Source organism: Lonchura striata, chromosome 4, assembly GCF_050655825.1.
Source record: "Lonchura striata isolate lonStrDom1 chromosome 4, ASM5065582v1, whole genome shotgun sequence".
NCBI classification, from domain to species: Eukaryota; Metazoa; Chordata; class Aves; order Passeriformes; family Estrildidae; genus Lonchura; species Lonchura striata.
Window position 1 is genome coordinate 26,203,208 of NC_140706.1, and position 24,876 is coordinate 26,228,083.

Below are 24,876 nucleotides of genomic sequence, written 5' to 3' on the forward strand. Positions count from 1 at the left end.
GTGTTTCTCAGATTGAGATGTTGTACAGGGGCAGCCTGGTAAAGGCTCTAACTCATAAGGTTATATCAGTTTTTTAGTGGTTTTGATTTATTTTACCTTTATGTTTAGGGGTCGTTATGTGTTGGTGGTGAAGTCTGCCATTAAAGCAGAAATAATTGCCTCATATTAGAAATAGAAGGATAATTATTCTAGAAAATGCCTTCTGTTCAGTGTCTTTGTCATGTGCCCTGTCAAAAAAAATGCAGGTCCTCAATATATACACGTGTGAGTTACAGTTACAAATATTCCAGGGCTCCCTCGTGTAGGATGATTAGGTGACATAGTGATTTTTAATTGTTTTAAATTTTAATTTGTCTTCAGAAAACAGTAAGAGTAGTATCCCTCAGTCTTCAGCTGTTACTGGCTTTTCATTAAAAATGTTCTATGGTGTGATCAGATCTTGGGCCTCAAATTTTTTTTTTTGCTTGTATAGGTATTGTTTTAAATAGATATATTTTCCTAAATTAACTAATTTATTTTTCTCTAGCTTCACAGTGGTTGGGTTTTTTTCATTGATCTAAATGCTTAAAGCAAGAAGTGTTCGTAGCATAATTTTGCACATACAGAAGCTGGTTTATAGTAGTCTCTTGACTGGAGATTTATTTTGAGCCAACCTTTTTGGTCCTTCTTAGATCCTTATCTGTTCTTATGATATAAACTCCATTAATACATTTTTGCTCAGTCTCAGTTTTACTTTCTGAGAAAACATCTTTTACATTATATGAAGAAATCAACTTTCCTTTTTTCTATTGAACGTGTTTGCTTGAAAGTTTCTTGTAGCTCCTGTAGCTATTATTAGAAAAACCCTCTCTGTATAAGAGCATGTAATAGGTTGAATTAGGCAGGTAAAGTTTATTTTTACTGCTTCTCCTCATTCTGTTGTATCAGGATGAGTTCTTATTTGTGTAATTGCAGCACTTCATTTAAATTTATTTTTTTCCGAGTGCTTTTTGTGCTCTTAGTGAATTATTAATCCTGTTTTCTTTAATTCCCCTCCTCCCACACTTTCTTTGCAGGTATTGAAAGCAAAGACTTTGGGATTTTTCAAAGCATTAGTTCCTAGTTTTGTTTGTGTCTTCAAGCAGAAGAAGATAACTCACTTAATTTGTCTGTCCTGTGCTTGCCAAAAAGCATAGCACTAAGAAGTACAGTACATCCTGTGAAAGTGTTCATCTCTTGTGTACAATTTAAATATTAGAGGGTTTAATAGTGTGGTTATTTCTTCTACAGGAAGTAAGACTACAAGACTACTAACAGGCTTGAAGCAGAACCCTTAATTTATATGTGCCAGGATTTTTGTTGTACTGTCCAATTAGTTTTACTTAGAATTGTGGTCTGATTTAAATGGAATTTTTAGTTTTGGCTCATAAAGAAACAGCTACTGGTTCATTCAGTGGGTGTGTGTGTGTGTGTATATACATATAAAATTGTGTGTATATAGATGGTTTTATATATTTATATACAGTTCAAGCTGCAAGGCTTTAGCTATTGCTGGGGAGCTGACTGGTGTGACACACTTGAAGCAGATGTGTCGCTGCGTATACTGTGGGACTGGGTCTGCTCAGCTGCTCATTACTGCTCATTAGCTGTAGATTACTGCTTCCCGTGCTCTGTTGGTAAAGTAGTTTGTAGGGGCACTTCTAATCCACTCAGTCAAAAGTAGCTCTTGCCACTTACTTAAGTTGTCTAAACTGACAGGTTGATTTCTTGCCTGAAGTGGATTAGGGAATGTGGCCATGGCCTGTGTTGCTGGCAGAGCTGTGGGGTCAGCAAATTTTGGCAGGGAGGAAGAAGCAAGCAGCTGGGACAGTAATGCTTTTGACTGGCATGGTTGTTCCTAGGCTGTTGCAGCTCCATTGTGAGCCACACAGCAGATGTGCCCGGTGCTGGATACCCCCGTAACATGTACTTGACAGGGTTGCATTGCTGCTGAATTAGCTAGAGCACAAGATACAAAGTTTGTATTACCTTATGCCCTTTGTAGGATGCCAGATGACATGTGGCATGAAGTTAAGAGTAATGCTTGCAAACAACTCTCAGGTCATGGTAGAATAAGTGTTAGACTGGATGAACACTTTTCATCAATGGAAGCTGATGTTTTGCACCAGAAACCCACTTAGTGTTAGGTCTTTGCTATATAGCACAAAACACCCAACCAAAATCACCCCCTCCCAAGCAAACCCAAATCCTGCCATGAGCCAGTTGTGCAGAGTATTTTATCCTATATATTAGTATAGGAGAATTAGCCTTCCTCTTACTCGTTCAATTAATTTAAGGTCAATGGAAATGTATTCAAACTAAAGTAGCAGTTACACAAATTTTACACTGCCTAAATTGCTCTAAAATTCTCAATTAACTTTAAACTGCTGTAGCTCTTTTTGTAAACAAACCTTCATATTAGGTACTCCAAAAACACCTAGGTAAAATAAACATTTGTTCCTATGAGGGCAAAAAATAATTATGCTTTTTCCTATCTGTGTAGCATGCAGTGATCTTAAAATATTTTGTTGCAGTAGTCATTCTGAGTGGTAATACCAAATGTTAAGAGTTGAATGTGAATGTTTACCTTTAAATGATTTTAGTGTGTATAGTAACTCCTACCATATTTTGTTGCTTGGGTTTGAGTTTTCTGTAGGGTTTTTTATTTATAAGCTTAAGTCAAGTCTGTGTTTTGCTTCAGAACACTTTAGGCTGTTGTGTTTGCAAAATGTACACAAATTTGCAACTGTGGGTTTTGGATACCACTGGTGTCAGCAGAAGCTCTGAGCTTGGTGCAGTTCTGGGTGCAGGCAGGAGAAACATTCTGCAGAATCATGTCTTCAGCTTTAATGGCTAGATCCTGATGCGCTTCAAGATAGGTTGGATCATCCCATCTAATTGCTTCTCCTTACTTTCCAAGCTGGAATTCAGTTTTCCTTACTTTCTGAATCATGCCCTTTATTTGAGCATGCCGAATCAAGGGAGACCCTGTTTTTCAAGCCTGTTCTCTGTCTCCCTTGACCCAAGGGTTAGTTGTCCCATGATGGACTGGGAGAAAGAATTCTTCTGCAGGTTGGCCCTGCTATAGAGTGTCACTGCCTGCAGGGATGCAGCTACAGACACACTGGAAATAGATTTTTAAGCCTGTATTTGACAGGAACGCAGAGTCAGCTCCTATCTTCTCTGTGCTGCAGTTTGGGATTCTCAGTCTTCAGGTGTGTTGTTAAGTTTTTGTGTAAATAAGACTCTTGTACATTTTCTTTTTGCTTCTGTATTTAAAAATTAATACAATAATTTTGCTTCCTGAACATGAGTGTTGAGTGCTTTCACTGAGTGTAGGTTTCAGATCTGAACTTCTAAGTTCATTAATCAATTAATCATTCATCAATATGAATAGTATTGCTGTTAGAATAATTCTGTAAGTAGGCTACAGAATATAAAATGGTATATTTTTTAGAAGATTGAATTATTTTTTTAGTAAGTAAAGCTTATTTAAAGGTAACTAAGGCAACAGAACTTTTAACTATTATTGCCAGTACTACTACAAGTTTTTTTTCTATCTCTGTTACTTGAAAGCAAGGAAAAAATTGAATAAAAGCCTAAGTATGCTATTTTAATTTTTAGGTATGAGTTTGCCTGATGTGTGTTTTCCATTAATTTTTTTTTCTGAGAAGTTTACAGCTGTATCTTAGCAGTAATAAGAATTACTACTATGTAATTACTACTGCTGTTTCTATATTTAAATATTGTATATATGGCATATCTACTAGGGATAATTATTTTTAGACCTACTGTAAAGTGAGATTTTGTATAGGTTTTCTATTTGCTTAAAAAATCAGCAGCTTTTAAAGGAAACTTGAAGTCAGCTGATCTTGTTTACTACTATTGTTTATTTCTTACTAGGTTTTTAATAGATTTTACTGTACCTTGTAGCTGTGTTTTGTCCAAGCCTTAACTTAATTCCTGCTAGAGAAATTTAAAGGTTTTCTTCAGGCAGGTACTCTTTGTGGTTTTCTGTGGTGGTTTTTTTTTTTAATGTTCAGATCTTTATTTAAATAGTTTGGCAACACATTACTCTGTCTGATGAAAAAAAATAAAAAATTGGGATTTGACCTTTAAAGTTTTTTCTTTTCAGATAGGGAAGAGTATTTGAGTCCAGTTTACCTGGAATTTTTTTGGTTTTTTTGTATTTTATTTAATGTGTGCATTAATTAGAGGGTGTAGAATGTTTTTTCTCTAGTTTGTTATGGAAGCAAACCCAGCCAGCTCTTGCTTCTTTTACCTCTCTGTAACTCTTATGTCCATAGTATAAACCTTAACCTATAATATTCTAAAAATTATTTTTAAACTATTTTCTTTTTATTTTTAAATTGTATATGATTGTGACTAATTGACTAACCCAGCCTTTAACCCTTAACATTGTGTTAATCACAGACTGCAGACAACATTTAAATTCCATAATACTATGTTGGCTCTGTCGTTTCTTTCCTTTCTAGGTTCTGGATTTGCAATTATTCTACTTTTTTTTTTTTTTTTTTTAGCCATTACATTCTGAATTACTGTAAAGTATTTAATACCATGTGGAATTTCCATTGCTTCAGACCTCACTGAAGATCAGCTACCATTTGCATGAAAAATAATTTAATCAACAAAACACGTATGCTTAACATACACCCCTTAAAGTCATAGCAAACTTTCCTCGTATCATCATTCTCTATTTACAAGGCAAGCAGATTTCCTTCTTCTGATTCGAGGTCAATAAACTGTGTGGTACATCAGAGTCTTGGAATGGCTTGAATTGGAAGTGACCTGAAAGATAATAGAGTTCTAATCCCCCTGCCATGAGCACCAGTACCTTCTACCAAGACCAGGTTGCTCAGAGCCTCATCCAGCCTCACACTTCAGGCTTGGGGCAGCCACAGCTTCTTTGGGCAGCCTATACCAAGGTCTCACCACCCTCACAGTAAATAATTTCATACTAATATCTAGTCTAAACCTACTCTGTTTGAAGCCATTCCTCCTTGTCCTGTCATACGTGCTCTTCTGGTAAGTCTGTCTCCAGCTTTCTTGGAAGTCCCCTTAAAGTACTGTAAGTGCACTTAAAAGTGCTGTGAGATCTCCCTGGAGTCTTCTGTTCTCCCCACTGAACAGCCCTAGCTCTCAGCCTTTCTTCATAGGAGATGTGTTCCTCCAGTTGTCCTTTGTGACTTTGCTCCAACAGGTCCATGTCTTTCCCATGCTGAGGACCCCAGAGCTAGATGCAGTTTCTGTAGGAAAAAAAAAAAAATTCAGACCAGTTCATGTGGTTTGGAGCTCTTGTCTTCAGGTGAATAATGGCTTCACACAGGACGACATTATTTGTGTAAAGCTCATAAAACCAGCTGTTGAGTGTGCGCTTCTTGTGATGTATCACTCCTCTGGAGGTGGCGCTGGGGTGGTGGTGGATCCATCTAGCACGTTGCTGCTGCCACAAGAGGTTGTGCTCCCACTTCAGAAGACCTTTCCTGTTTCTTCCTCCAGCTCAGCTGGTGTTGCAGCTCCTTGGTGATCTGATTCAGAGCACTGGGATGGCAGGGTTTGTTTGTTTGTTTATTCAGTGCATAAGATTCCAAGTGTAGTGGGCCGACCAAGGGGATCAGCAAGCACAGTTTTGGAGGCTGCATAAGCATTTGTGGAAAGTTTGGGAGGTGGAGGGGATAGAGTGTGTTCCTGAAGAATGCAGTTGCAACCAGCTGTCCAGTTGTTTGCCATCTTGACCACTGCTGATCAGTGCTATTTTGCTAATTTCCCAGATAGTGTTATTTGAGCATGGGAGGTGTTATTTTTTGGATTTTGTTTCTTACATTTTTTTTTTCAAAATAGGCTTTTTCACAGTGGCATAGGATACTTTGTGTATCATTCTTGAACTATAGATAAAGCAAACACTGACTTACTGACCAATTCAGAGAATAACCTGAACTGTAATTTAACTTCCCTAATTTAATGGGTGCTCCTTGCATTTGCTTTTTATAACTGTAAAAAAAGCCTGTTTTCAGTTTTAGATAATATCCCTTCACTGTGAAGCTTCCCCTGTGAAAGAAAGAAAACGTTGTATTCCGGTCCTCCATGTTCAAGTGGTGTATGGTGTGATATCTCTTGTATTAGAACTGGAAAATATATTTGTGTAATTCTGCTAAGTCCATCATAATTATGTAATTTATTTCTGAAGCAGCAGCTTAAAATTGTACAGGTATTTTTAGTGGAAGTGTAAAACATACTGGCATGAACTATGTGTTTTGAAGTGCCTAGGTATGTTTTGCTTCAAAGGTGACACCTATGTATTTATAATCCTACTGTTAGAGTATTTTTTCAACCATTTTTAAGAGTGCTATCTAAAGTTAATATTACATTAGAATAAATAAATATTTGCTTAGTGCTCTCAGTTTCTTACCTCCAGATATAACTGGTTTCTCTAACCACTCTTTGTTCTTTGTAGATTTTAGGCTAAGCAGCAAGGGCAACTGTAAAATTCATACTCCAGAAAGTTTAGTCTGATCTGCCAGTTAAAAAATCAAATCTTATTTTTTAATCTTGCCCTCCTCAGAATGGCTTTTATGTTTTCTCTTGTGCTCATCCCTGTTTGCCCCCCTCTCCTTTTGTTTTTTCTCATTGCTTTATATTGAATTGAGGATTGGCTAAGAAACTCAGGATTATTTTTTTCTTGCAGAATGGTTCTGCTTAGTATTGTTTGACTAGCAAAAATAGAACTTTATTGAGCATTTAATGCAGGAAAAATCTCTTAACACCCTGTTGAAGGTTCAAGAACTTCCTATTGTAGCTTGGTAAGAAGATCTGGATTGTCTTTGTATATATAAGGTTAGCTAAAGTTGGAGATTCCATTTGTGGTGCTTCTGACTTAGAGCAATTGTATTGCTGTGGGCGGATTGGGGCCAACATGTTAAGAAATAGGTAGCAGTTAATTAAATAATACTCTGTCTAACGTAATGAATGAAGTGTATAATTCCTAAAAGTATCTTTTTTTTTTTTTTTTAAAGTCACTGTGGCAAGAGAATTCCACAGAGATGTGTGTAACAAGTACACTTAGAGCAGGCAGTATCTTCAGCTCCACTTGTTAACTTCGTAGCAGTGTGGTTCACTGACTTGGCAGTCGGATGTTTAATGATGATTCTTGTTTATCTGGATCACCTTAAGTGTATCTTGAGAGCATTCCTTTGAAATGCTCTGGATTGAAATAAGGGAATTATTTTTTTGACCTTACTTGCATCTTGTATCAGCTGCTGGGCAAAGCCAAATTAAACGTCTCATTAGAAATGCTGTAGTGCATTAGCTGGGTAGTGAAACTAGGCACATACAGAAGCTTTTCACATATAGAACAATTTACTTGGAATACTTTGCTTATCGTACAGTACATTTCTCTAGAGTGTTTTGGCACATGAGTTCTAGTGGGGTAGTGACGCTGTTGAGGCAGGACATGAAATAACTTCAGATCAGAAGGCGAGAGAGTAGAACTTTGATTTATTTCAAATACACCGCTCTTTTTATAGAGAGCTTTGTCTAGACCAATTCTATTGGTCCTAGAGTAAAAACAACTCTCACCATTGGCATGCAGTGAATGACGCACAGTGGCGGAACTTATCTGTAAACAGTGTGAACAACAAGAGAGATAAAGATTTACATTCTTTCCCAACGGTTTCCCAGGCTTCTGCTTGGTTAGAAACCTTCATTTTCTCTCTGACTGAACTGAGAATTCCCACAGGGTAGCTAATTTATTTTTAGTTTAAATGGAGATACTCTATAGTAGTTGACTGTCTTTAAGCCCTCTTGGCTGGTTTGTGTTCAACTTCTGAGATTCTTCTTGGTTTGCCTGCATTCTAGCTGGATCTTAGCTGTTCTTTTGCAAGTTTTGTTCTTGCCACATTCCTAGCAAAAATAGGGGATTCAAAAGAATAGAGAAAAATTAGGTTCTTCCTCTTTAGCAACTGAAGCAGACTCAAGTGTTTTATATTTGGAGTGTGGAAGCAAAATTAACATCTATGCTATGGCTTCTTCCAAGAAGTGTCAGAATATTTCATTATTAGTTTTTTGGCTGTTGTCTTAACAGCTGCTGTATTGTCATCTTTGGTTTGTTATTAAAAAGCCGTATCTCAACTGCACAAGTGTATTCTAGTCACTTATTTTTGCAAGGAAATTAATATAAAGGCAAGTACATGTGTATTAATAAAATCTGATATTTTAAAAACTAGGATTTTTATTAATGATTTTAGAATGTTACATGGTACTTGATTTTGGAATAGATGAAACAGAAGGACTGGGTAACATGGAAGTTACAATGTTTCCAAATATCAGGGGGAAAAAAAAAAGTTTTTTTTAATTCAGCTACAGTTACCTATACTTCTGCTAAGGGTCATCTATGCCATAAGAAGAATACATACATAGGACATATTTTTGCAGATTTCAGTTGTTCCACTCAAGTATTGAAAATGCCAGTGCTGAAAAAGTTGAGCTGACTTCTAGTTTATAGTTGTGTGATGATTTTATTAAATAGCCAGAATGCCGGAACATCATGACTGCTGCATTTGGAAACCAGAAATTTAAAACCTTTTTTCTTTTCCTCCCCTCTAGATTTTCAACTGAATTCTCATCTATCAACACTGGCAAATATTCACAAGATTTACCACACCCTCAATAGACTGGTAATGACTTGCCATTTTCTCTTAGCAAAATAGCTAGGGCTTTGGTCCAGAATATGTCATTATTTAAATCATTAAGTGATTACACTTCTAAAAATTATAACTGCCTTGTTGTATGAAAGGCTGTTGGGTTTGAATTGGTGAAAAGATAAGCAAAAGGTGAAAGATTATTCTCCAGAGGTCAGAGTGGAGTTTGAACTTTGTTTGAACATTGGATTTTGCCTCATACAAGAAGCTTTCTTGGAAACATTAAGTGATGGTAATCATCATAGTTACCCAGTTTCTTGCAGTTCTTCTGGAAAACATATTGAAAGAGCAAGCTGACCTCTTACACCCATGCAAAATGTGAAACAAAGTTTTTGTGAAGGCTCTTCCTGCTTATGTGGTGTGTATTTACATTTGTTTTATTACAACCATAGCTGGAAATGGTGTTACAGCTTCTGTGTGTACACTGCAAATTTAGTGGAAAAGACCCTGCCTGAAGAAGGGGGTAAACTTGTTTCCAAGGTTTCAGTTGGTTTTTAATCAGTTTCCTTTAGAACGCATTTGTATGTTTATCGTTAAGCAAAACCATTTCTGTCCTAAATGGTAAATTCAGTCTTTCTAATGCTGCATTTATTGGTGGAATTATTTGATAAAATAATGCCAATTCCCAGCCTGATGGGTAGTTATTCCACTCTTGAAATAATTTGATATGGTTTTGATTGAAAAAACTCAAAAATATATATCAAATTTAGCTTACTTGAACTTTTTAGATAAATTTGCAAGTGTAACTTTTTAGGTAAATATGAGCTGAAAGCACAAAGACTGCAATCTTAGGTAGATGATCCTTAAGTAATTAGGATGAATATTAACATCAAGTAAAATTTAAAAATAGTACAGAAGAATCTTGTTTAACTGTGTCATTCCTGTTTTTTGCAGAATCTGACAGAGGACGTTGGTCAAGACGATCACCAGACAGGTATTTAATAGAGATGGAGTAAAAATAGATTGAAACAATTTAAACACGCTTTATTAAACAAGTCTCTTTAACATAACTGAAAATGATGTTTTAGAAGGCTAAAGGAGTTTTAGGAAACAAGTGCCTGGGTTTCTTATTTTTTTTCAAAATAGGCATTTTTGCTTGTAATTTATCAAATTATGAAGGACTTGAACATGTTTCAGCAGTATCTGTAATTTTACTGTCTCTTAGTTTAGAAGACTTAATGAAAAATTTCTCTCACTCCTGGGACTCAGCCTGTTGGGCTACAAAATATCCATGTTCTTACAGTGTTTTGAGTCTTGAAAGAGAATTAGTGAGAACAGAGTAGAAGCAAGACCTCTTCTGGCTCTTTTGATGCCCGTGACCGAGTTTAAATGCTGTGCTCCAAACAATCTGCTTTTTTCTTGACTGGTTCTGATGCAGGGTATTTCTGTTTCTTGTGCAGGTTTTCAGTCAGTGTCTGAGTACTACCTATTTATGGGTTTATATCTGTGTTTTGTTCTATGAAAGGTCATAATTTTTTGAGGTAGTCTTCTCAGGTGCCTGGTACCAGCTTCCTGCCATTCTTGATTTGTTAGCATTCGAGCTTTGTAACATGATGTGTTGCAAGAGTTCTTACCTCCTTTTGCACTGCCTTCAAGCCCTGATCACTCACTCAGCAGAACTATTCTTTAAAACTGACCATGTCTGTCTTACCACCTCACTCAAAGCTTTTTCACTATCCTGGGGTGATGGCTATATTTGCTGATGTTACCTTGAGCATTTAGGAGAGTGGAGAGAGCCGTCAGCTCCTCCTGGAGATTTCTGGCACACACTTAAAAATCTAGCACACTCTTAGCCTCAAGCAATGAGAAGAGATGCATAGGACTGCATTGCTTGGGATTGGGCAGAACTCACTTAGAGATTTTGCACTCTCCTCTGTACAGCAGCAGGTGACATTGTATCATGCTTGAACTCTTACTCTAGCCACAAAAGGCTTCTCTGAAATACTTTCTTTTATTGTGATTAGTGATTTGATACTTGAAATTAGCTCATTATGTAAATGAAAAGCCTCTGAAAAAAGAGGTTGTGACTATAGTTGAAGACAGAGATTTTAATGCCCATATTATAAAACTGATGTCCTCTCCCATCTTGTGATGGAGACTTGGCATTTTCTCCTGTGTGACCCAGGTGATCTAAACTGAACAGCTATGTACTGATTTTGTGTATGAAAATGTGTTCTATAATCTTTGTTTACTTTTGATCACCAAGACCCATTGTGAAGCATTGAAGTAGTCCCCTTCTGTCACTAATCAGTAAGTGCTGATGTACTTTGAGGTATTTGGAATTTGTCTTACCTCATGCCTAGCATTTCTGTCATAAAATATAAGAAACCAGCCTTGGTGCTCTCATTACCTCTATTAGGAAGTGATCAAACATGTTACCATCAGTGTCAGTATAAAACGTTAATCAAAGCCAGTATCCTCTTGCCTGCATGCTGTTTGAATTAAGCTGTTTCAAAAGTGTGAACATGCCTGTTGAATGAGTTGGGGCACAAAATCCCCACTCAAGAGTACAATTTTTTGCAATAGTTGTAAAAGAACCTTTCAAACTAGAAACAAATATGAAATGAGAACCAAAAGTAAAGGTTGATAATACCAGGTTCCCTCCTCATCTTCAGATATTATTTCTACTATTTCTTATGCTTCTGCCCTATTTTATGTCTCCTTGTACGAAGAGATGAAGCCCAAATGTTTGCATAAGTTCCAGGCATGTTTAGTTGAAATGTGTGTTTGATTTGACTCATATGAGGACAAATACACATTTAAGGAGCTATTTTGGCCATCATGCATGTAGTACGGAGAAGTCTTCTGTTTCTGTTTTGTATGGGACTTGACGCTTTGGAAACATCTTATTTGGAGACACTCACATAGTTACTTTTGAAAATGGTTTGCTTTCAATGTGCCTGAACTTTTGGTACTTCTGTTTTCCAGTAAGAAGTTGTCAAGACCTATTAATTTTGTTGCACAATTTATAGAACTGTATAGGTGCTGTGAATTTGAGATTCTATGTCTAGAATTCATTTGAAAGTCAGATTAAAAACTGTTGCAAAAGGTTTGAGTATTGCCAACCCCATGTCAAGATTTTTTATAGTTCTGAGATTATTTTAACGCTAAATCTTCTGGCCCAGGTCTTATCCTTAAGGATTGCTGTTCGTTTTCTTATAGACATAATTATCTGGGTTATTGTCATTACGTTGTGGACTTTGTTTTTGGGATGACTTAATAATGTATGCATATCTAAATTTGATTGGGATTTCTAAAAACTATTTAAAAAATCTTAGGTTAATATTTATTAATGATAGTATTAACATTTACTTCAATGCAGTTGTTTCTAAGCTAACAGAAAATGTCTTGGACATCTAAATTACTTGAAGTAAATTGTATCTTTTCTAAGTATTAGCCAGAGTTCCTTTCTGTAACCAGGCCTTAAAACATCAAAGAACTACAGGAAAGTGGCAGTTTCAAAATTCCTTCAGTGATTTGAGAGCCAAGATGGATCTTTTTTCAAAATTCCAGTCCCCAACAATGATTGCAGTCTGACATGCTATCATTTAGTATGCATATCTGTCTGAAAAATAAGAGGGACTTCAAATGTGTCATCAGCTTTGCTTTTTCACCTGTTCGTAGGTGTAAGAACATCAGGCTTTCAGATTCTGTAAACAATTTTTCTTTTACTATGTATGTGCATTAACTTGGAGAACTCACATTTCAAATAATAGTTGTTTTAATGTCATACAAATCTAGCAGCTTGTTAATAGCTTAAAGTCATGGTTTGGTAATTAAATTGTGACTTACTTATCCAGACTAAAAAGTCTTTAAAAGTATGCTTATTGTTGTCACCTGGCTTGTTTAAAACAGTGAGATAATATCTTCTACAAAAAGAGGGCTTCATTGCTGTTCATGAATCTTTGGAGAGGGAAAAATTGCTTTTGCCTCTGCTGTATTTTCTTTTGTTTGATTAGAGAAGAAACCCCTCTTGAGTCCAGAGCAGTTCTGTAGTGTGGAATTCAAGACAGAGAAGATGATTTTTCCTTTTGCAACAGGATTGCAAGTTGTTTAATGTTTTGGTGAATATCTTAGTTTTTTCATCTTGTGTCTGAAAACTGATGATTGTTAATTGTACTTGTGGTCATTTTGTTGCATTATTAAGTGATCTGCTATATCTTACCAATTGCTTCAGCATTCAAAATTTCTACTTATTTTTCCTTTGAAGCATCCTCCTACTGAAGCATCAGAAGAGCAGGATTCCTCACAGGCTTTATCTAGAGAAGGCGAAAATTCCATGCCTCTGAATCATTTCTGTAGGGACACAGCTTGCAGAGTTCTTTATTGACTTTTTTTCCCTTTTGTTTATTCTGGTTTTGTTGCTATTCTAGGACTATGCCTCCCTTGTGGGTTTTATTTTATATATTGTTTTAAATTTTCTAGGGTGAATTTTAGCTCTTGAATTGATACTTCCCTTTGGAAGCTGTCTCCTGTAAATTTGCAAGTATTCAGTAGGATGTTTGGCAAACAGCATTTAAACTCGACAGGCTTTTGGCTGGTGGCAGTCTATTCAGCAGCCATTTGGAGGCTCTACCTTGCAAATGCTAGCTTAAAGTGTCAAAAAAACAGTAAGAACTAGAAGAGTTCTGCCATTCTTGAGTTGAGGCCTAGGAGTGAGAAACTTTGAAGGTAATCACTTCAGCAAAGCTGCTCTTGGTAAGTAAAATTTTGTCAAATTTGCATTTAGTCAGAGGTAGCTGCACTTTTGTTTGCAGATAGTCAGATCTTTGGGAAGTAAAGTTAGCTGTGCATTGCTAGACGTAAAATTACATTTAGCATTAGGAAGCTCTGTGTAAGAAAGGATAATATTGCTATTTAGTGAGCTGTATTGTAAATAAAGACATTGCAGGAATTCAAAGTAAAAAAATTCAAACTGATAATTTTTAGCTTTATATGAAAATGAAATAAATATTCTGCTGCTGTTACAGAGAAGCTATAACAGCCCTTCAAATTTAATACACCAATTTTAGTAACAAAAGAAATGCTTTGAAAGTTAAATCCTCACATTGTGATTTTAGTAGTTTAGAGATTATTTAGCAACTAAAGTTTAGTGAAGACTTGCTCCAAAACTCAATTATTAAGATATTAAGTCTCAGAAAGTATTTACAATCTGTGTGTCCACCTGGTGTCTGTGTGCTGTCAGTGTGTGAGGGCAGTGTATGTGTGCACTTAATAGCCACCTTCCAATTTCTGAGCTGTCTCTTTCCTTCCCTTTTCTGTGCTTTGAGAGCTGCAACTAGATACATTCAAACCAAAGAGGATACAAGTTTTTTATAGGAGTCATTGGAGAAATTGGGTTGTAGAGAATTCTGTGATCAGTTTAAGCCTTCAAAACAAGTTCACCAATCTTCTTTAAAATGTCCTATCATTTAAGAAGGCAGAGTCCAAGCAGGAATTCTTGAGTTAAATTATTTGGTTTGTATGGGGTTGCAGGTCTGACAAAATGATTTTTCTGTTCTATAACTGCTTTATTTTACTTTTTTTTTTCTTTTGCTCTGCTTCTTTTTTCACAGAGGCCTTGCATATTTCTTTTCACAATCAACTGCACAGATTTGTGGAGGGTGAAGGGGATGTATGATTTTTTTCTTGCATTTTACCAGCATCCAATACCTGTGGCCATCACAAATGGATTTTTACTTTTTTAAAAGAAAGGCTCTTAAAAACAATCCATTTGCTCTCAAAGGAATGAGATAGCTACAGGTTATACTTAAGTAAATGCATAAGAGGTGTTCACTATCACATTTTCATTTATTAAGTTCAGTGTGTGTCTTAAGTCTGTTGGCTCTTTCTAGCCATCTGTTGAGTTCTGCTGTCATCTTAAGTGTTTTTAGTCTGTGTAGGCTTACAAAAAATACTTACTGGCAGAGTCTTTAGAAATTTGATATGAAAGATAAAGTATCACAGGTTCAATAACTTATGAGAGTACAGTTTTTCAGTATCATTAATATGCAGGCATAATCAGATGGAACAAGTGACATTCAGCAGGTTAGGTTCCTTTGTTTAATTGGTAAAATGTCTTGGGTGTACTCTGAGTTTTTAATGGTCTCTGGCTTACCTGTTTCAAGTATATCTAATATTGTTGAGAAGAAAATAAATACTATTGTAATTAATTTCCTTTTGTAATGTATTCTAGATAGTGCTTCTAGAAGTATGTTTTTCTGACACAGCCGTTATGATTTTTTTTTGTGATAATAGTTTATGGAGCATACTTGCAAGTTTCTTGATGATTAGTTAAATTGTAATTTGAATTTACAATGTTTTTAATTCTCTTTCAGAAAGACAGTGTATATTCTCCTGGGACAATAATGGGGAGGAAGTTTTAGAGTTAAAATAAAAAGAATATATTGGAAGAATTTTTTGAATTGGAGAGTGTTTCTTGAACTAGAGAGATTAATTTTCTTCTTAATAGATAGAAATTAATATAAAAATAAGACCAAAGGAGGCATACTTAGTGCAAAAGTTTTATTAGTTGAAACCAGATTAGTTCATCTTGGTGTAAAAATTGGGTTGAACATCTTACATAATACTAGAGAAATATTAACATAATACTAGAGAAATATGTACTTTCTTATGGGTTAGAGTTTCTGTGAATGTTTGAAATAACATACATGTAGCAAAGCCTGTGAGGCTGTAAGGTTCCTTACATGTGTTTCTCCTATAACAGGAGAGAGCCTTTCAAAGATTCGAAGAATAGGTAAGCAGAAGATTGCTGTCAGTATTTGTTGGGAATTGGGCCTCTGATTTCAGTCTGTTCCCTTGGTGTCAAAAAGCAGTCAAAGTTTTATTGCTTGCTTCTGTGCTGTGATGTAAGTTAAAAGATTTTGTGGGCATCTTAATTGAGCATAGCTAAACTTGGATGCTGTTGTAGCAGAGAAGATAGCTTAGAAATGCTGGAGTTCTTAATGTTTTCCTGCAAATTTCTTTGGCATCGCTTTATGTCTGGATTTTTATATCTCACTTCTCTCTTCCTTTTCTTTTCAAATTCTCTGTGTAACACTTAGAGCTGTGATAGCTCTTTGAGCTGCTCCTACATACACCTTTCTCAGGTGTTACTGTGGTCTTCAGCATATGAAAGTAGGACAAAATTGTGCCTGGAGTGTTAGCTTACTGTTTTCATGAGATAGCTAAAGCAATTTAATGACTTGCTGTGGTCAAAAGGGTTGGTCCTGTGCTCTTTGTTGTGCTAATGAACAGAAAGTTGTTATTCTTCTTTCCTTTGGTTAATTATCTACAAGTTTGGTGAGCTGGATTGGCACACGGAAGAGTTACCAGAGACATAGGAGTGTGTAGCTGAGAGAAGGGGAGGGAAAGACTGCCACCTGATTGGCATCAGTATCTTGAATTGGCTATTTCCCCTTCATTTTTTGATAACTGTTCAGTTCAAATAATACAGCCAGCCACTTAGTTTTTTCCCTGGTGGTTGCTGAATGTCTCTTCCTGTCCCTGCAAAACAAAAAAAAAAAGCCTGAAAAAAACCCTCTCACCAAAGAACAAACAAAACCTTTCCTACCTCTTGCTCTCTGTATCACAAAAAAACTTGGGGCTTGAAAATAAAGGGTTCTGTTTTCTAGAGGTAGGTGTTCACTCACATCTGTATTTTAAAAAACAATGATCAACTCTTAGAACTTGTTATTTGAATAAAAGACTAAAAATAAGGATGACTTTTTGAGGACCTAAATCTTCAGGATAGTGTCATTTCTTGACTGCTGTTAGACTGAAGTAATGCTAGTGCTACTGTACATTTTGATATAGGACTTTTGACCTTAATGGAAATCTGGTCATAGGATGCCATTGAAAAGTGAGATGGATTTTGCTATTGAAAGACCATTTCTTTTTTAATTTTTAAGTCCCCTAAGTTCCTTCCCTTTCCTTTGTAATATGCCTATTAGTGGACACAGTTTAACTGGTCTGCAACAGTTTCATTTCTTTGTGCTGGTGTTTTTAATTCCCTCTGTAGGAAGTCTTCGGTCTTGCAGTTCATCAGACTGCTTTAGTAAAGTGATGCCTCCAAGGAAAAAGAGGAGACCTGCAGCAGGAGATGATTTATCTGCTAAGAAAAGTAGACATGATGGGTATGTCATCTTACCATGAGCTAAGACTGATGGAATATCTAAAGTTGAATAGCTGATATATTTGTGTTTAAATACTAATGGAAATAATATTGAAATTTACTTGGTTTCTCAATGTGGTTTCAATCACCATGGCTGGTGATTGAACTGTGGGATATTTATATCTAGTCGCCTTTCCCTAGACATACAAGAAGCATGTAGGGAATTTTTCCTTGCTGTAGTTGCCAGCTGTGAAAATATGTACTTGTTTGTTCAAAACCAACCTCTAACAGACACAGTAGTATTTTCTCATATACATGCATAAGGTCTGGATTGGCTATTATCAGTCTCTAGCCTACCAAAAAAGTGAATGTGAGTTATGGTCCACTCAGCTCTTGAAATCCTGCTAGTCTCTCCCTATTATGTTGTGATTTGATACTGAACTTATAAGGGGAAATTGTCCAGGTAAGGTGATAGCCACTGGTTCAGCAGTTATTGAAGGGTTTCTCACTGGACAGCAGAAGCCAAATAGGTCATAGAGAGTGCATGAACAGTGTATTATTTTGCCATGAAGTATTGGATAGCTGAGACCTCTGCAAGTATGTGTAGTGTGTTGAGTCATTCAGACACCATTGAGTGTGCTCTCTGTGTGCAAGAATCACTATTTTTGTGGACTAAATCAGAACTTCAGGCTGTATAGAACTGCACACTTCTGCATGATAGATGTAGTACTGTTCTGATGTTGAAAAACAGCTTATACAACTAGAAAGTTTCCTTGGTGCTGCATCAATCAGTAGAATTTGAGATCTGTTATATTCATGTATTAGTGATGCCTCAGAAAACACATGCTTCCATAGCAAGTACCTTCAGGGAGGTTAAAAAAGGCATTTTTCTCCTAACTGTCAGCCTGAAGCCAGGTTGGGTACTTTCCTTTTTATACTCTAGCATGAGTAAGAAAAATACTGGTAGCCAAATTAAGCCTCTGATCATGCCCCTGTAACCCCTTTGTGTTTAATAGGGTTGCACAACTGTAACTGCTCTGGAATTTATTAAATGATCTGTTGATGCAGAAGAAAGAGATTTCAACTCTTTCATTGCTTCGTAACACTAACTAGAACAAAAAAGTCGTTCATGCTTTTAATATTTTTTGTTGTTTTTCAGAAATAGTGAATATAATAGCTAAACAGTTGATAGAGGACATTACAGCTTATTCAAAGATAGGCATACAATGTGGAAGCAATACAAAAACAGATCCTTTCTAGAATATAGAGAGGTTCATAAAACTGAACTCTCTACCTACCTTAGCTAAGGCAATAACGATAGAAAAAATAAGCTTGCCTAGAAGTAAGAAATAGTGATTTCTGTAATTACATAAGAAAATTATAAAAGCATGATTTTTGCTCTCTGAATACTAGATATTTAATAGTTTTTAAGGGCTTGTTGCAAATGTAATTTGAAGGATTTTTTTTATATCTGCCTCTGAGCTTATAACTAATGGATCTAGTCTTCATTTTACTGCTATGTAAGTCTTTATTAAAAGAAAGACCTCAGCCTGCTTTTAGAATTGGAGGAGAAACCAGATCTGCTAGTAATGAACCATGGGGTAATATCCTCTAATGTGGTTCCAGTTTTTATTTGACTGACTTCCTGTAAAGGTTTTTGAGCTTTCTCTGCTTCCCAGAGTGTTTCTTTTGTTTTGGTCTTCAAGAAAACAGTTTTTTATTTCAGCATGACTGGCAATATGAAATTACTTGCTGGACATCCAGCCTGGTCTTTAAGCTGTATTTTCTTTCAAGGAAGGATTTTTACCCCTGTAATCTTCTGTGAATTGGTTAGTCAAAAAGCAGTCTCATACTTCCATGCTTGTTTTGTGAGGTGGAGTTCATACCTGTTAAGTTTAGTTTTTGGATCAGACATCTCAGTTAGTTGAGCAGAAATCAGTCTGAAATTGGGAAACTCTACAACAGTGTGCTGTAGCATACCTAGTTTGCAAAGCCAATTCTGTTTACGTTGTGTGCAGAGAATGCTATATAGAGTAAAAACAGTATGGCTAGTGGAATGCCAGTTTATAGAATAATGGGTCCTAGGCTCAGTTCTCAGCTTCTGTTTTGGAGACAGTCTTCCTAGAAGCTGCATTCTAGTAACTCAGGGTGAGCCTTCACGGAACACTAGTCTGTGTGTGCATTCTGTATTAAGTGAAGAGAGGCAGGCAGTGTCTGAAGAGCTACACAGTCCTCTCCAGAAGAGACTGTATTTCCTAACAGAAGTGATTTGTCACCTCAAATACTTAATGCAATTACATAAACTTTTGTATGTTTCCCAGCTACAGTGGCATACTTACAGTGTCAGTGTTAACAAATTCAGTAATTGCAAGTCTCCTGTTTGTTCTCAGTGTGAAAATGGAAGACTCCAAACATGTTCATTAGTATTCCACCCTTACATAATAAGAACTTGAATTCTCTTAATTACTGTTCATAGCATCACCATGAACCATGCATGAATGCAGTGTTTCAGTGGGAGGGAATTTTTATACCAGATGATATATAACAAGAACTCAGTGCTTTATAGATAACAGTAAGAGTTGTCTTGCCTTAAAGAATAGCTTTTGGAAGTAAACAGTTGAGCATGTACTAACTTGAACATAATGACTTGGAGACTTAGTTTATATTTTCATCTTAATATCACAGTCTTGACTTTATTGTACTTAAAACTGTCACAGTATAGAGTAGTCTCAAATTTGAGTTAAAATTACATTTTCTGTACATTGTTCTTCCATCACTGTGTTAAGCATCTTCAGAAAGGTAAAGCAAGATTTATGTAAAGATATTTGCTAGGTAAAATAATAGTCCTCACTGGGTAATTGTCTTATGTTGCTTATCTGTTACACAAATATCTAGCCAAATAGGGAAAAATTAGTTGTTTAATATAATGTCTTCTGTTTTGACAGTCTCATTTAAAAAGTAATTATTCTCCTTATTCTGGAATCATACTGAGGGCAAAAGTCTTGCAGTAATGGATATTGTCCCCTTAGGAGGATGAAAATTAAGAATATTTATCTACTTCCCTGAAATTTATGTTTTCAAACAATTAGATAAATGTTTTCAATGAATTTACCCTTATGTGTCTAGGAGCTACAAAAGGGCCTATTAATATGAAAAACAGGTTTTCTGTATTGAATAGTAAACTCCATACTCTATAGTGGAAAAATGCAGTTTTTAAAAACACAGTGTCATTAACATGAGATGTACTAACTTCCAAAATTTTCAAAACCTTTGGTGTTGAGAGTTGGTTTGGTTTTTGTTCTGCTGTTGTTTACTAACTGGTTTGGTCCTGCCCCATGCAGACCTCCTGTGTTCCCAGCTGTCATAGATGTGTAGTAGATATTTTTCCTTGAAGTAGGGGTTTTCAGGTACACACAAGTATAATTTTTCCTTTTCCTATAGCTTTTCAGTGCACTTCACTTAAACTGGACATGTGACTATCAGCATGTGCTCATCAAGTAAGCCTGAGAAAGTTCCAAACATTTAACAGATTAGGAATGATTGAAAGTCTTTAAACAAGGAGACATAAGGTATACTAATTCATAAAACTTAACAGTCAAGTTAGTCCTGAGGGTTGCTTTAAACTCTTTTTGTCATATTTTGCAAATTGAAAAACATCTCTTCTCCCACCCTTCTGTTTCTACTATAGTTTTTATGAAACTATTTCTAGAATCATAATTGTGAGTGAATAGATAAGGCTTTATTAAAATATTTTCATTTTGCTGCATTAATGAAAATTCTCAGCCAAAATTTTAAATTAATTAGTATTAATGGAAGTAGTGTGGGGCATCTTCTTCAATCAAAAATTGGCATGTTTAAAAAAAAATAATCTGGAAGCAATTAGTTACTTAGTTCAAAACTCAAAATTTGGTAAAGATTTTGACTAAGTTCTGGTTGTTTAGAAACAAAGCTTCTGTTAGTAAATTTCTTGATGTCTTCATTCACCAAGCACTGACCATATGAAATAACCAGGCTCTAGAACTTCATAGCTTTTTTCCCCTTCTCTTTTTATTTTCTTTTGCCCTCTCAATGGATTATTACCAGCTTCCACCATGAGGAGAATGTTTTGTGTGCCCTAAGCTCCATATTTCCACTGATTTTGGTTTGACTGTTGTGGAACTACACAGCCCGGAGTTGGTGCAGTGGGAGGGGCTGTGGCTGGAGCTACAACCAACTCCAATGCAGGTGAATATACTCAGAGCAGCAGATAACCCAGCTTTGAACACTGCAGTGGGTTGAAGAAAATTGCCCTTACCTTGTTCTTTTTGCTGGCAGCAACCATCAAATTTTATAATCACTTGCCTAGTCACCCCATTATATCTGGATGGAATTTTCATTCTTTTGTTTTTCCACCAAATCAGTTAGGAAGAGAAGAAAATAATCTGGAAAAACGTGGAGGACCATGTATTTAAAGTTCCCACAAAGCGTGAAATGCCTAGACACTGTTGTTGTTGGTATGTTTGGTTTTTTTTTTGTTGTTGTTGTTTTGTTTTTTGTTTTTTGTTTTTTTTTTTTTTTTTGATCAATGCTTGCCTATAGCACTTCGAGTTATAAACTGCATTGTCTTACCTTGTTTGCCGGTATATTGCAATTCCCTAGCTCACATGAATATTTCAAATGTAGGTTTAAACATGGATGTTGAGTCAGCTATTAGGTCATGATGGAGGTGCAAGCATCTCTGAGAATATTGTTACATTTTGATGTGGTTAAGTAACTGAAATCACATTTACAAAATTTAGACTGGTTATCTCCTGTTGCTTTTGCCCTGTCCTGTCCCACATTCTTTCCTCTCTCTAGCTGGCAAAATGGCTGTTAGAAAGAGACAATAAAAAAGAAAACCCTAAATGCTCCTTACAGGATATTTGTTACAAATAACTTGCATATTGCTTTCACTGTCCTGACACAGTGTCATGCTAAACTAAAAAAAAATTGTATTTTTTAAGGGAAGATACTTCATCTGAGAGGAAAATACATAATTACCCTGTAGGTAATACCTTTCTTTTTTTCTTGCTGTTCTGATGGATATCATGTCATGAGTCAGAAATGGAAGGGTAATTCTAAAAAAAAGGGCTCTTAGTTTGGTATTGTCTGGTAGTGACAGGTATAGCAGACACTCTGGGATAAAACTGCATGCGCCTTTCTAACTGATGATGGAGAAAATGCCCTTTAGCAATCCTATTTTGGTGCCAGCATTCTTTGACAGTGTGCAAATCCTAGTACCAAAAGTGGCAGGTATATTCATTTGCTCTTCCTTTATGGAAGGGATCTTTTTGAGTTTTTTACTTCCCCTCTATGCCTTGCCCCCACTGCCTTTTTTTTTTTTTTTTTTTTTTTGAGCAGTGTGTGATTAACACTTTCCTGGCACTTTCCTGTAACAGGCAGTCTCCTTTTACAGACCATTTATTAACAGAGAAGAAAATTACTAAGCAGAACTTGGTTGGCATAATGATTATGCATCTGTTTGAAAGTACTGGTGCTGGTCATCTTGATGAAGCTGTGAGCCGTTGAGGACTTGCTGTTTGTGAGATCTGTTAATTAGATGTTTGGTACTCCCAAAGTATTCAGATATCTACCCTGTGCACTCTAGTAGTGCATTTTTCTGCACAGCAAGAGATACTGTCATTAGAGCAAGGACAGGGCACATCATCTTGCAGTATATACTGAGAAATTCCCCTGAGATTAGGAATACTGCAAGATATAAAATGGATGCCAGATGTGTCTGGAAGTTTGTGTTTTTCTCCTCTGTAAATATGGTTCTTGAGATAATAAAATCCATATTAATCATAATTCAGTGGATGTAGTCCTTGAAAACACCTTTACTCTGTGCCACTAGGTTGAACCAAGTTGTCCTAGGCTGAGTAATCTCAGGTACTTGTCTACTTGTTTGTGTCTCCCCACTCATCTTGCTTCACTAGGCGCTTCAGAGATTAGGAGTCTCTCACTAGTAGAAATAGCTGGCTTGGCTAGGCTGGGGTGAGAAACTCATTTAATGTTTGGAGTAAGCAGGGAAGGAAAAGGGTTTGTCTTTATACATGAGATCAGTAATTCTCACTGTGCATAGTCTGTTTTCATTATAAATGTGATACAGTGTTATCTGCACTGTTAATGCATGTCTGACTAATTAGCTTATAGCAGAGAGCATGATATTTCAAGATTATAACCCTTTTGACTTTATTTTCTGAACTTATGAACTGGCACAAACTGGAATATCTGTAAGCAGTTTTGGTTTCATAAAAATTGAACTCCAGTAGTCAGGTTTTGAGCTTCTTGAACAATCATAAGTTTGAGGCTAGAACATTTTCATTGGAGTTACTTGGCCGGGGCACATGGACTTAATTTATTATTATTGCTATTTCTGCAGTTCCTAAACTGTGACCTTAACCTTAAACACAAGTGACTTTCAGTCTCATATCAGTTGTCTGGAATTTTTCTGCTATTTGTGGATGCTGAGAACATATTAAAGGAGCTGGTTTTGTATGTTCTTGCTCACCATTCCTATTATATAGACTTCTGGCACTGATGTCTTGTTTCAGGCTGCAGTATTTAGCTCTGCCATTTGTAGATATGGGAAACCTTTTTTTCTGAAATACCTGAATGACTTACAGCTCTGTCAGTAAGTCTGTTTCTTGAGAGTTCCTTCTTAAATGCACTGTTTGCATACTGTCAGGTTAACGTGTTGATGATTTACATGAACAAGCAGGGCAAGACAATTGGTTATCCTCCCTCTGTAAGAAAAAGCATTGAGTCTTGTGATAAATACCTTTCTTTGTGAACCTCTTAACTTTGCCATGTCCTCAATCCCAGCAGTAGTCTTACAGACTTCTTGAATGAAGAGAATAGAATAAACATGTTGACCAGCTCCTGCTGCAGTTTCCAACTTGGTATTCTACTTGGTGTTTGTCACGTTTGTTTGTGACAAAAAAGGGGATACTGAATAATTAAGACTTTTGCCAAAGTGGTGGAATGCCTCCTTTCTTTGCCTTGATTGCTCTGAATTCAGAATAGCCTAAAAATTATTGGATAGGTCTTTCATAATGACAGTTCTTTCTTCAAGTATGAAAATGTTATCAGACCTATTTAAAAAAAAATATTATTCCAACTCAGACTTATACCTTCTGGATTAGCTCTTACTGAGCAATACTGTCAGCCTTTTCCTTTGCAGCTTCAGTAGAGCTTATGCAAAATAGAAAATTCAAATAGGAAAAGAGTGTTTTCAAAATGAAAAAACCCCAGACCTAAAATTGTGAGTATATGAATGTGTTTGGAACACATATGGCTGACATTTCTATGCAGTGTTTCAGTTTGTTGTAGATCATTGTGTTTCAGTACAGCATCAATTTTTCATAAGAAATTTCTTAAGGGCCTCATTTGTATTTGTCTTCCAATTAGCAATTTATCATTTTGTTCTGACTAGTATTACTTTTCTAACAGTTAGCTGCTTTAAAGGAACTATGAAGTAAACATGAAATATTTATTTGAATTCCTATCAGAACGATCTGTGTGCTGTTAAGTTCTAGCTACACTTCCTCACAGCTGATAGCTGAGCTAGGTGGAGGATAGTGGGATCACTATCCCACTGTAATAAGACTTAGTGTCTTACAGTAATAATAATAAGACTTAGTGTCTTTTAAGCTCATAAATCTAGGTGTCTTTTACATGTCTTTCTAGAAGGACAAAACAGTAATGAAATCAACTCCAAATTAATTTCATTATTCAAACGGTTTGAAAATTCTCCTTGAATCAGTTAGCCGCTTTATTGTCTTCCCCCATCAGGATTTGACATTGAGAGAGGAAACTGCATGTTTGGAACACTTACAGAGCTGTTCTTGGCTACCTCCTCTAGACTAAACCATTTATTTGTTGCTCTTTTCAGCCTTTTATGAGCCCAAGTTCTGAAGAGTGGTGGAAATGGATCAGAGAATGCATATGCAGCAGTGGATAACTACTTGGACTGCTGAGTCTCTTTCCTCTAGTGGGCACAAATGATGTTGTGCCTGTCTCAGAAGGTCT

At 36.1% G+C, this 24,876-nt stretch overlaps 1 protein-coding gene across 4 annotated transcripts in view; it reads left to right on the forward strand.

Moving 5' to 3' along the window:
• The window catches only part of DCUN1D4 (defective in cullin neddylation 1 domain containing 4), a 41,912-nt gene that overhangs the window by 1,175 nt on the left and 15,861 nt on the right, over positions 1-24,876 (forward strand). For 2 of the 4 annotated variants that reach the window (XM_085578628.1, XM_021528340.3), the window contains exons 2-5: positions 8,641-8,711; positions 9,630-9,669; positions 15,442-15,471; positions 16,735-16,849. In XM_085578628.1, coding sequence (XP_085434754.1) covers positions 8,641-8,711; positions 9,630-9,669; positions 15,442-15,471; positions 16,735-16,849 — 256 coding nt within the window. The remainder of the gene's footprint in view (positions 1-8,640; positions 8,712-9,629; positions 9,670-15,441; positions 15,472-16,734; positions 16,850-24,876) is intronic. The other 2 variants (XM_085578629.1, XM_021528430.3) reach the window with 1 other exon arrangement.